Source organism: Hesperophylax consimilis, chromosome 23 (genome assembly GCF_061612785.1).
Source record: "Hesperophylax consimilis isolate HC1 chromosome 23, BYU_Hcon_1.0, whole genome shotgun sequence".
Classification (NCBI taxonomy): Eukaryota; Metazoa; Arthropoda; class Insecta; order Trichoptera; family Limnephilidae; genus Hesperophylax; species Hesperophylax consimilis.
This window is the reverse complement of record NC_142858.1, coordinates 19515581-19529434: the sequence shown is the minus strand read 5'-3', so window position 1 is coordinate 19529434 and position 13854 is coordinate 19515581. Positions and strand designations below refer to the sequence as shown.

The 13854-nt window shown below is 32.4% G+C and overlaps 1 protein-coding gene across 2 annotated transcripts in view; it reads right to left on the bottom strand.

Moving 5' to 3' along the window:
- Rdl (Resistant to dieldrin) overlaps window positions 1-13155 on the bottom strand; it is a 198510-nt gene extending 185355 nt beyond the window's left edge. For both annotated transcript variants that reach the window (XM_089646115.1, XM_089646116.1), the window contains exon 1: window positions 12950-13155. In XM_089646115.1, coding sequence (XP_089502241.1) covers window positions 12950-13026 — 77 coding nt within the window. In that variant the 5' untranslated portion in view covers window positions 13027-13155. The remainder of the gene's footprint in view (window positions 1-12949) is intronic.
- Between the last annotated feature and the right edge of the window lie 699 nt (window positions 13156-13854).

The window sequence follows — 13854 nt, the reverse complement described above, 5'->3', positions numbered from 1 at the left end:
GAAAAATGTAACAATTCACGTTGTCTCGTTTTTCTTATGGATTTCTCAAATAAATATAAAAAAGTTCCATGGCTTATGATAGAAATGAAGTTGTGCAAAAATTGACCCAAATCTGTTCAAGAGAGATTTCCGATACTTTGATCGATTTCACGAAAAGTAAAGAAAAAATTTACTTACACAGGCCGTACGGAGAGATTTTTTTTAATGTTCCTAGTCGATTTTTTTAATCTTAAACACATGTCTTAGTTTTTAGTCAGCAAGTTGAGTCTAAGTTTAAGTAATAAGTTATATGATAGATAAATTAAACGGAAAAGCACTCTTGAAATGATTCCTTAAAAAAATGAGTTACACAGATCGGCTGACTAATATGAACGATTAGTCATAATAGACCCGATATAGTTTTACATGACAAAATTAAAAAAATAACTTATATCATTGATGTCGCTATTCCAAATTCCTGTAATATTCTAAAATCTGTTTCTGAAAAAATAAAAAAAAAACACAGATTTTGGAAATGAGATAAAAAGAATTTGGCATTCCCAGACTATAAAAATATTACCATTCGTTATTTCGGCTAATGGCATTATACCTAGTTCTCTCATTAAAAATTTAGGTGTATTAGATCTATCAAAAAATTTATATTATATAAAGATGCAAAAGTCAGTCATTTTGAATACATGTAGGATAACAAAAGATTTTTTAAATATTTATGTTGATTAATTTTTTTTGGATCTGACGATGATTTTTATTAAATTAATTGATTTTGGCAATGTTATTTAGGTTAACATAACAATGCCCCAGGAAATGAATTCAGATTATATTATGTTTATAAACTTCCTTCCTAAACATTGTGCTTACGGTAATAGAATCAAAGCGCGAAAGTCTGCACACGAAGATTGCATTGGTCTATAAGTAATATCGTCATCCATTTTACACGAGTTTCAGAAAATGCTTTAGTTATTTTTTTATATAATATGTGGTTCCAAAAAATAGTCCAAACTGCTCTTAATTTCCGAAGACAGTGGGACTATGGTATCCCCAATTGCGTCATGCTGCGAGGTTGAAAAAGGTTTGGAAGAACTTGTATATATTTATCTGACCACAGAACACGTCTAAAACCAAATCAGTTTTTGACTCTGAATGGTGGTATTTCACATTTGTACTTATATCTAAATAAATGAGCCATTGAATAGATAATACATTTTATTTGCCTGTCAGCGATTTAGGACTTAACGAATGCAATGTTAACTGATGATATAAGAATCTTTTAAATCGATATTATAGGTCACACATAAACTGATTATTTGTTCTCTGTACAGTATACATATCCGTGCTGTACACATAATGTACACTGAATAGAGAATACACGAATAGAATATTCTAGTATTATGAATAGTTTATGAAAAGACTTATCGCTGCCAATTTGTAAGTTTTGACAAATACTTACAGCCCTTTGAAAGGTTTATTCGGAAAAACATTTTTGTTGGGTGAGGTATACTCATTTACCTTTACACTTTTAATAATTAAATTATAACTAAAATTAAATTATTGGGAAATTATTAGTTAAATATTATTTTTCAAATTTAATTTATATTAATCTTGATAATGAATCTTGGAAGCGGACATTAAAGACGGGTTTCATTTTCTGTAATTATTTCAGTCTTGAGAAGCCCTTGGCCGATAATAATAAAATAATAGAACTTGAGTAGAAACTTCACAGAACTTGAAAATCAACTTTTAAATCTCATATATTTTTAAAATTCCGTGAAAAACCCCGTCCTAATTTATTTCCAGACATCCGATTAAGATGAAACTCAGCAAATGGACTGGCAATATCTATGGAGATAAACAAACGCATTTCTTTGAAATCGGATGATATTAAAGCAGTTACAAGTATACAAGTATTATTGCAGTATATACAAAATAAATGTCGGTCCTACCCGATTGGGATTTGGCGACATCACACAATTTTTTTAAAAATTTAAAATACATTGTAAAATAGACGCATCACAAAAACAGCAAAAACTTTGTTTCTTGCTGGTAGATTTATTTATTAAGTTATTTTGTTTAATTATTATAAAATTTCTCATTTAATTATAGTTTTTTTAAACCGACTGTAACAATACAGTATAACGTGGTGAAATATTTTTTTTAATAAACACCCTCAGTTTGGCAGAATGATAAACTTTGTTATCCTCTCTAAATAAACACTTTCATCCAAAAGTGCATCGTGCCATACGTGATGTTTACCCAATAATACCCACCCCATAATAAATTTAATACGGTGGGCTTTTTAAAGTAACAGTAAAATTATTTTATCAATCAAAACAACAACTATTTACATTTGAATTCAATTCCGATTTGTATTTTTAATGAAAATTCGAAACATGTCGATGGTATATTAATTATTAAAAAACTATTGAACCTAATATTATAATTCAGGTTTTACATAGCTACTATTTTCTATTTAAACTACTCTCCCATTAAAATCATTTGCTTGTGGATGGAAGAGGAGTGTACATTTGCGAAAAAATAATGCATTATTTGGTGAAATAATTAACATATTCTTAATTAAGGATTTATGTTACATTAAGGCTACGGTTACAAATTAAAACATAATTACGAAATTAAAATGCATACGAATAGTTGTATTTGGAAAGGAGAAAAAATATTATGAAGGATAAATATAGTATTGTAGGATAATTTGTGAGATTTCCAAGTAAAACTAGAGGAAGCAGTTTTTTTGTTAATGATTTTAAATATTTTTATAAAAAATATTTTAGGTTCAATAAAATTCTTCCATTGGTTGAATTGGTTTATAATAATAATTTTTAATATTTCCCGTTTATAATTTCTTATACTTCCATTGGTTGAAGTATTATGTATTAAGACTCCCATTAGTTGAAGCATTAAATATTAATACTTCCATTGGTTAAAGAATTTAATATTAAAACTTTCATTGTTTGAAGTATTAGATATTTACGCAGTTTTACTACATCACGCTTACCAGAGGATGGTTGTATCTTTACATATTATTTTTTTTCCGCAATGAAACTGAACATATTAATTTATATTTTTATAAAAATCGCCTGTTATGGACTTCGATATATAAAGAAGTCGAACGAGAGATTTGCTAGTTCTACTAGGTGAGCTCCAATAGTTGCACACAGATATAAACTTTAAAATATATAAGTTAAATGGCTGAAAATAGATTTTCGAGTACTTTCTCACGGAGAAAACTAACCCATGTAAAATATTCCAAATTTATTAAAAATCTAATATGATTTAAGATTTTCACGGCCGAAAGTAATTTTGCTATTTGTTTTTGGGGTGTTATGCCGTGTTGCGCTAACTCCTTCTTTAGCCAACGTTTCGGACAGCATTGCAGTGTCCATCATCAGGGCAGATGTGTTATTTGAGGTTGTGGTGAAATGTCTTAATCGTTATTTTTTTAAGCTCACATTTCACCACAACCTCAAATAACACATCTGCCCTGATGATGGATACTGCAATGCTGTCCGAAACGTTGGCTAAAGAAGGAGTTAGCGCAATACGGTATGACACCCCAAAAACAAATGACAAAAATTATTAAAAATCTGTTAAAAATGGGACTGCAGGCCCTTAACGAATGAATTGACAGATTTCCTACTAAACTTAAACTAAAAGTTGATTTAATGTATTGTCATCGACAATATCTGCTGAGTTTTAGCTTGATCGGATGTCGGAATGTGGAATACATGTTCGTTTAATAAATTCTTTAAAAATTAACTTATAATACGGAAAACCACCTTTCCATAAGCAAATTATTCATATCACTTACCACCAGCACGATTTCATCGAAATCTTAATAAATAATACAGATCTTTTCAATATATTCAAAACTTTTCCGTCGTACATCAAAGCCTAAATAATTATTTGTGAAAGAAATTGATATTTACATATGTATAATGTTTGTAACATGAGTTTTTACTGTAGGTACATATTAAAGTATTATATTATTTATTAATATAGGTATGTAATACGTCTGCATTATGTAAACTGTTGTCTTGTATTATGTTTGTAAAAACTCAATTAAACATTCAATGAATAAATAAAAAAAGTCTGGTTTTCAGATAAAACACAATAATAAGAAGATGTAAAATTTTTTTAAATCATCACATGTGCTTTACAATTAGCCATTTAAAATAAATAAATAAACGAAAACATACCAAATTTCGATGTATTTTTATATCGCTGTTATCGATTTTGTGTGTTTTTATTTATTTCTTTTTCATTTTACGCCCGTAGGGCTTTTTATGTATATGTTGAATAATTTTGAATTCCTGCATAATTTAAAACATGAAAAAGTTTCGTATAAATGTTGAAAAATGTTAATTATAATAAATAGAATACGATGTGGTGAGCTTCGAATCAATTCAACCATTACTAAATAGTACTGCACTTGTCTTTTTCTTTTGTAAAAAAGAAATATATGCCATCTCAAAGCTTTTTAAACTTCTGTATTTTCATTATTTTCTCGTTGGAACTATATTAGTTTAAAGTTTAATTCAAACAACTAAATTGAAAATGTTTATATGTCACGTTTGAGTAAAGTACATTCAAAGATTGCAAATCTCCTTCATTACAACGACATTCAAATATGATATCACACTTTCGATGTTTTCAAGGAACCAATCTTGGTTAGAAAGAAATGATAAACAGAGAATACTAGTCATCCCAGAGTCGAGCTGTTGAAATGCAAAAAATGGAAAGCAAATTTTGACTTTATACACGTGCTGGTCACGCTTTGGTCGTGTCCCTAAAAGCGGTTTTGTTGAGAAGATCTACCATTGAAACACCGGTAATTCTGAGATGTTCTCCACGTCTCAATTCATTTGTTAGTAAAAGGAATCCATCACACAAAATGTTCGTTTTAGTAAATCGAGTCAAAGAACAGTTCAGGTATTAAAGACTTCAGATCAGAAGTAGTTGCTCAACAGTAAGGTCTACTTGTGACTTTTAAAGGGTCAACAGTTAAGTACGGTAATACGAAGAAGCTACGGGCCACGTACTTGCTTCGATAGATCCCCTCGTGTTTGAGCTGGTCACTTAAGATCTCATTGAGTATGTCAATGGAAGGCTTGTTGAAAAGATTGTTTCCGTTGAAGGACGCTTCAGTTTAATTAAGATCTCACGTTGGTTGTCGTAAGGTGATGAAAATGAAAAAAAATTCTTTAAAGCAGAATGGTTAAGTTATGTATGCTTGAGACGTTTTGTCGATATACGATTTAAATTGCTACAAATAATGTATTCATAATAAAATTAATGTTATGTTTACGTCGGCTAAAACCATCGTTATTTTTTTCTTCTAAGACTTCTCGTCAACATGTTTACAAAATTATGACTAAAGCGATTATGTAAAAATAAATGTATACATGAGTAATGTCTTTATTTTGTAAACAACAACAGACGGGGAAAAACAAAATAAATCTGACTCATTTATTTGCGTGAGTTTTATCGAAATTTTTTGTGTAGCATTGAAGTAAATGTTTTATGTGGAATATTTAAATATTGAAGACAATATAAGTGATTTCTAAACGAAAATCTGAAACAGAAAAATCAGAAAAGGAAACGGTCACATCTGGGACTCGAACCCAGGACCCTTGTCTTTCCGGGACAGTGCTCTACCAACTGAGCCAGTTGCTGAGACAGTGCTCTACCAACTGGCTCAGTTGGTAGAGCACTGTCACTGATCACTGTGTGGTAGGTATATTTAAATATTACAATTTGAGGTTTTACTCAATAAAGTTATTCCGAAAAATAAAAATATTTTATTTGGATGTTGCAGAAATTAATTGCATGTAATACATATCCCAGATAGTGAAATAATAACAGATGTGAACTGACAGTTTTGGATCGGTAAGTGGAGACAGATTTAAGGGGAACCTAGGTCCAAAGATTGATATAAGAAGACTGATGAAACAGAATGTTATATCAACATTTTATAGAAGTTCTGAAAAGACGAAAAACAGTTTCGGATGGAAAATTAGATGTGATAACATCAGTTAGTATACGAAATAAATGTTGGTCCTAACCGATCGGCATTTGTCAAGGTTGGTAAAGTTGTCGACTCCAGTTCCTGGGCAGGAGGGTTGAATCTTGAGTCAAACGAACATTGTTTTTAAGTTTCGAAAAGCATTTTAAAATTTAGGTATTGCAGTAAAAAAAAATTTTTTTTTACGTCTTAATTTTTTCCTAACTTATGCAGCCAAAATCCGAGGATGTTAGGAAAAAGGGAAGTGTAATCAGTATTCCGGTCTATATATATTACGATTACGTTCATACGATCACAACAATATCTTATTTGAAAGCCATTGGCCCAAAAAACTAGATGCAAATCATTTAAGTACCTACTTATTGTAAGCAAATCAGGTATTAGAGAAACCAAAAAGAATTCTCCTAGGGAAAAATATACACATGTCTACACAACTACACAAAAGCAGTCAAGATACCGTGGTGAAGTGTACCGAAGTGGTCTAATTAGGCGTTGATTTGATAAGAATCTTACAACCAAAAACCGATTAAGTTTCATAAAGAAGTATTTTTATTTTATTAATGTATTCATCGCTAATAATTTAATTACATGTCGTGTTGTACCTGTCTCACTAGGAACTTCTGTGTTGAGAGAATGCAAAGCTTCTAACATAAGTTATAAAAGTTTACAGTTGTTGATAAGAAAAATACATAAAACAACACAGTATTAAGTTTAAGTAAAAAAAACAATTAATATGGAACCGTTGGTAATGCATGCTTATAAATTGTTATTAATAAAATCTTTGATTTTAGCTCTGTTTAGGTTGATGATCGAAGATTTGCTATCTCATTCATATTAAATGTAATTTGAGTTCTGTCTAATGTACAGTGGAAGAGCTTTGCTGCAAAGTATTTGATTTTTTTTCGGCTAAACGTTACTTCAGGAATAAGTAAAAGGTTTTGATATTTCGTTTTAGCATCGCGAAGAGTTTCGATATTGTCAAAAGCAGTAATGTGTTTGAAGACTTATGCTATTATGTTTTAAGCACGAAGTTGCTTAGTGTCCAAAACATTCTTCTTGCAAAGATTTCATCCGAACTGTTTGTGATCGTTAGTTTTGGAATAATCTTTATAATTAGTTTCTGAGCTTTACAAATTGGATCAATGGCGGCAGCATTTTCTCCTTCTCGGGTTATAATACCGTACTCAAAGCATTAAGTACATACATAGTGTCAGTTACTGCGAAAATTATTTGAATAGGCTTAGAAAGACATTAAGTAATGTGAAGCAAATGATAGAATTTATTTTATTGGAATTGTGAATGTAACATATGAGTGTGAAAACCCGTTGTGGAATATTCAACATTTTTCATCAAATTAAATGAGGATAAATGTACCGGAAAGTAAAGAATAATACAATGATTGCAAAGAGGGCGTGTTTTGAAATCCAAAAGTCTGGCTTTTGGAACCATACATTTACAATACATATTAACTTTGTTTCATCATTATTATGAAATTTAATTGAAAGGGCAATACACAATATCAGACAAGTAAATTTAAAAAAAAAATTGAATTCGAGCCTGAAATTAACGAGCTCGTTGAAATGCATCAGATTCATCCTTCACATTAGATAAGTTCAAAAATCAAAATCTCATTTTAATGTTACCAAAAGTATTTCTAAATATTAGTTTTTTGTCCTTTCATAGAAGCATTTTTTGATCTCAGAAATAGATTTAAGTCACACCCTATCTACTAAATTTTTTTAATCTCAAAGTGTGCGGCGGTTGAAATAAGTTTGAGAACCTGTGGTCTACCCTATATATTTATAAATTATGTCATCTATATATATATATTTTTTTAAAGAGAGTAAACATTCTCGGGTTATGAATAACCTAACAATATTCGAAAATGTCCTAGTGCCAACACAGTAAGCCGAAAATATTGCAAGTGTTGTGATTGAGGACTTAACCAGCCGACAAATTTAACACACTACGCCTGGGTGATACCCAAACGCGATGTCAAGTTACCCACTGACCGGACAAATATTTTATATAATACTTTGAATTGTTTACTCTTTCAGGTCCTATTATTTAAATCCAATACAAATTATATTATTAAGTTTTTATATAGTTTTATTATGTGTACCACACCATGTATATATTCATTTATCCTGTTACTCTTGCATATTGTAATCGAGTGTCGATTTCCTTCTAAAAGCCCAATAAGGCGTAAATAAATAATAAATAAGTCGTTGTTGCAACATTATTATCCATTAAAATCTATATGGAAGGCATTTTTAGTGTGTAGTATCTATTCAGTGGGGTATATTATATCACACAACAGTGGAGACGGATGATGTCAACACAAGTATAAATATTTTGGATTTAAGAGACAAAGTATTGCTGATGTTGCAATATGCAGAGGAAATAAACTTAGGGAAGATTTGAATCGTACGAAATTAGAAAATATATTACTACGAGGAAAGGTTAGTTTCAGATCAAGATGTATGCATTCAGATCTTTAAATTGAAGAATATAACTTTCAACCAATATTTATAACCAGAAAGAGCCAGCACGTTTGTATCCAGCCAATATTTATAAGATGTTATGAAGCCTCGCTCCAGAAGATAGATTACACACACACATTAGAGTGTTCCAAGATTCTAGTATTATGTTTGTACTGTTGCACTGTTATGAGTTAAAATTGCTTGCAAGCTTGCATTAGGGTATATTTTTAGTGGAGGACGTAAAATATCAAATAACTGGGTTAAAAATTTCTTCTTTTTCTGGTGAAAGTGTAAAAATATCCGTCTGCACTGTTGTATGATCTCATACACCCAGTGAATAGATAATACACTAGAAATGCCTTCCATATAGATGTGAATGGAAAACATGTCGCCACTGACTTAATGCATTTTGCTTCTAGCTCATTTGGCAGAACCTCTATCTCTCTGACACGTATTTTTATTTATTTATTGATTATTAATGCCCCTTTGAGCGTTTACAAGGTTATTGACACTTGGAAAAAACAAAAATATTTTCAAAAAAATTAGAGAGCACAAAATTCAAAGAAGAAGTTTTTCTTATAGTAATATATATATTTTTTAATTTTTTTTTATTAGTTAAAAAAGATACACGAATTACACTAAACAATATAGTACAGATATTAATTACATAATATAATATAATATAATTATTTGATGTACCCCCATAAATAAGCAGGGCTTGTGTGGATGGGGGTGTTGTTATATTGGTTTATATTTTGATATGATTCAGTTCAACTGTTCAGAATACTTTTTAAGGTAGCTTTTGAATTCGTTTATATCTGCATTTATGTTTCTAATTTTCTGGTAGAGTTAAAAAATTTAACTCCGAGATATTCATGGTTGAACTGTCCTATTGTTTGTTTACATTTAAGAGTAGGAAGGATTGACGTATGTCTAAGATTTCTATTATTTTTAAAGGGTTCAATTTTATTTTGAATATTGTTTTTATAAATTTGTAATGTTGCATGTTAGAAGTATAATGCACTTAATTTTCTGACATTAAATTGTTTGAATAAAAGTTCGGACGAATTTGAATAGGGTTTTTTTAATATGGTTTTTATTATTAGTTTTTGTGATATGTAAATTGTTTGTTTTTGATTTTTATATAAACCGCCCCAGCCTATAATGCCGTATTGTATAATTAATTGACAGAAAGCGAAGTATGTGGTTCTAAGTAATTTTCCGTTTAAAATATCTCTTAAACATCTAAATATAATATATAAATATTGTTCGGGAGTAGAGAAAAACTTATTTCTTTACAATATTGTATAATTTTACAGGCAAAGAGCAGGCTATTTGGAACGCAATCTCTCATCGGCATCCAAAGATAAAAGGTTCTGTGTTCACCCCAACTTCAAACACAGGTCATATGTCATTCCTTTATTATACTAGACCAAAAAATAGACAGGAAAATGCTTATTTTTGCACGTCGATATCATGTTTACGAACTGCTGTTGAAAGACGTATTTGAGGCAAAATACGTGACCTCAAGTCAACAAGCCGCTTTGTAAAAAGTTTAATTTTTTTTTATTGTTTATGGTGAAATACAAAGCTGCAGAGAAATCGTAGAAAAAACAATCAACCGCTTTTGAAATTGAAGCCCTGTCAAAGTTTTATCGTGAAAAATTTACAAAAACAATTGTGCGGGATAATAATCGAGATTTAGTAGAGCTTTCGGTCAAGTTTTACCTAGGCCTCCAGGTGCACAAAGCCGGGCGGATGGCAAGAGGAAACTGTTCCCTGAAAATATCGTTATTTAGTTCTGAATTCAAAATAACAAACAAACAAAAAAATACAAAGCTGCCAACAAAAAAAGTAAGCTTTGCTAGACGATTGCTTGTTTATTGAGATATCCTGCATGTCAAGCCATGGCTCTAGTGTCAGGCAGTAAAAGAAATTGCCCACATTTATGCTGTTTGAAGACACTGAAATTTAAAAAAAATGTAGACTTAAGTATTTGAAAAGCAGCTATGCAAAAGTTTAGCTTACACCTAGCTGAAGAAGCAGTTATATTATTATTCGATGAGAAGGTCAACAAGGAAACAATAGTTACTGATCAAAAGACAACATACTTTTAACTCTGTTAAAGATGCATCCCATCATAGCTAGAACTTGATGGTTCATTGTACGATAAGTCTGGTAGATAAATGGTGTTTACTGCTTTTTAAGTCTCTGATTTCATTTTGTGCTTTGTATTCTTTCTTTTGGTTCAGTGAAAAATGTGAACGATTTCATTGCAAGCTAGAACAACAACTTCTTCTCTTGTCTTAAAAACGATTACAGTTTCTTCACGAGTTTCCTTCTTCATAGAAGCTAACGCCCCGTTTCTGGCGGTTAAAAGAACTGTTTAAATGCAAAAGGCAGTACACAATATAAAGATACAGCTTAAGGATCGCAAAATTGATCGATTGACTGTTTAATCCAAATGGAAATAAAAAATGGAGTCTATAAGTGTCTGAGTTAGCAAAAAAAAGTTTTCTCATGTTAGTTTAATACACATACACACATCGTTATTAAAATGGTTCCATCTTGATTTAATACTAAAAAGCTGCTGATTTAATAAAATTAATGTAACTTCGTAGTATTGTAAACATTGTTTTCCGATTCTAATACTCGGAAACAATAATGTCTTGAGAAATATTTATTCGCGATGAAAAGAAATTTTAAATTTCTAGAGAATGACGAATCTTCGCAATTTCCCAAGAAGTAGTGACATTAATTTTGATAAAGGTTTGAAAGTTTCATTTCTTTTTATTTGTTTCTGTGTTTATTTACTATCTAAAGTTTATTTAAAACACGCCGTTCCTTTGGTAATGTAAAATAAGATAATGCTTTTCATAAAAGTATTACTTTTATTTTAAAAAGTATCTAAATAGTTTTAAGAATATCTGAAAAAAATTCTAGTAACATAACAGTAGTATATTATTGAAGATGTTTTCACAAATGTCATTTGGGATGATGTTATTATGTCAGTGGACATTGATTTGTTTGGTGTAGTTAAGGTCCCAATTTAATGTTATTATTTGTTGTTATTAACATGGGTAATATTCTTACATAGGTAGGTATGAATTATTGTATTGTTTACAAAACATAGGATCAGTTTATATTCAGTGAAAAATTTCACTTCAGAAAAAACTATTTTATATCAGTTATATGACAATCTATGGTGACGATACTATATTTCGAATATTTCATTGCGTATTACTCAAAACATATAATGGTTCTTATATTGCTGTTATGTTGACAGTTAGATAAAATATAAAACTGTCAATTCTCTGATTTCGAAAACTTCCTTAATTTTTGCATTATTATTATGGCCCTTGTATTTGGCATTGTTGTTTATTACGAGATTTTTTTATTTTGTTATTAAGCCTAGCAAAAACCAATGTTACTATTAAAAAAAACATAATTTAATAAATGGTAAGCAATGTCACCAATCAGTGCATCCCCTGACTACCTTGTGATAAACAATTATTACTCTAGATGCGATAAGTTAATAATTGATAGTTACTAATGAATAATATTACATTGCTAATAAGTTTATATAAACTGCAAAAATTATGGAAACAACAGCAATGTTACGCGAAATGTGAGTAGGATGATATTATTTTGTTTGGTGTAAGAGAAAGATGGTTTCATTGTTTTATAAATAAACATAAATATTGAAACAGGAGCCATGGATTTGATGATGGTAAGTGGTTAGATAGGCAGGCGGTAACTTCTGCCGATAACGGTAGTGTTGACGGGGACTTTAACGCCGGAGATTTGGTATCCAAACCCGATGTTTCAGAAAGAAGATTTTTATCTGTGATTTGGTTAATTAAAAAATGTGTTTTATTAATTTTTCAACACTTTTTTAAAATTGTGATAGGTTATAATATATCTTAAAAATAATTGCATAATAAACATGAACGTTTTGGTCCGTAATCACTTTTGGAAAAAAACCTTTTTATTTTGAAACCGGTTTCATAATTTACAAATTATTAATTTTTTATTAATAAAAAAATATTGATTTTTTAATACGAAAACACAAATTCAGTCACCATCAATATTATTTGATTTTTTTTCCTTTTAAATTGTTATTACGTAAATAATCATTGGCTAAAAACACTGAAAGAACAAATAGTAGGCAAAAGGTGCTGGAAGCAGGATGGCAGAGGGCAGGAGGGGAGGGGATTTCCCGCGATGGGCGTATGTATCACGGTGGCGGGAGTTGGCGCATCGTGTTTAGTTGGGAAAACTTCATAAACTTTTATTAAAGGCATCCCAGTGTTGTGGTAGTTGCAAGCTATCGGAAGGTGATGTTTGAGTGGTAGATAAGTCGTGGAGGCGTGGATGAGTGGTGGGTGTGAGTGAGGATGGTCGGGCGTGGTGATGGTAAAAGGGTACTCACCCCGCGAGCGCCAAGGGCCCCGGGAGCAACGCCAGGCTGAACGCCAGCAAGGCGGCCACGCGGGCCGCAGTCCCCATGCTGCTTCACCGCATCTCACCGCCACCAGCAACAACCACCACAATCTTCCGGCATTCGAAGGCGAAACAAGGTATCGAAAATTTCCGGCCAGCGAACAAGGCTCGGGTGCTGACGCGTCCGACTCGGCGAAGATCCGTAAATGTTATGGAGCTGCTAGTACCAAATCGGAGGCGCCCTCCGCAGTGCCGCCCCCCGGAGGAAGAGCGCGGGGGTGCGCGGGGGGGCCATGCTGCTAACCGTCCGCACCCGCTCGTGACTAACGTCGCGCCGCTATCCCGCTCACTCGGGAAAGCGCGGCGGCCGTCGGTTCCGCAACCTGCGCCGCGCGGGACCGGCGGGCGCGCCGAGCGGAGCTCAGAATATGGGTCGGAGTTCTCCGCGGTATTCGGTTAAGGCACATTCTAATTTCCGCTCGGGGAAAATGCGCCTGCGTGACCCGGGCGACCCCCGGCTAGAGTATTGATTCATTTTCGTCATTTTCCCACCCCTCCAGCCACCCAGTTTTGTCGCGGGTGCCACCCTACTCCGCGTGTGGGCACACCCCCTTAGGGGCGGGACCTATTTACATACGTTACGCTGCTTGCGAGCCTGCCGCTCGCTCACCTGGAGGATGGCTATAATTAGCCGCATTATGGTCATTTAGGGATCCAAGTCTTCCAGGCTCGGGTTCGGGCTCGTTCAACCTTTTCGATAACGATGCGGCTGAAGAAGAAACTGCTTTTAAATTAGTATTGGGTAATAGCTACTTCATAGACAAGCCCGCTGCTGACGCTCAGTTGGTGATGAGATAGACTTCCCTCCCCCCGCTGCGCTTCGGAAGACAGCGC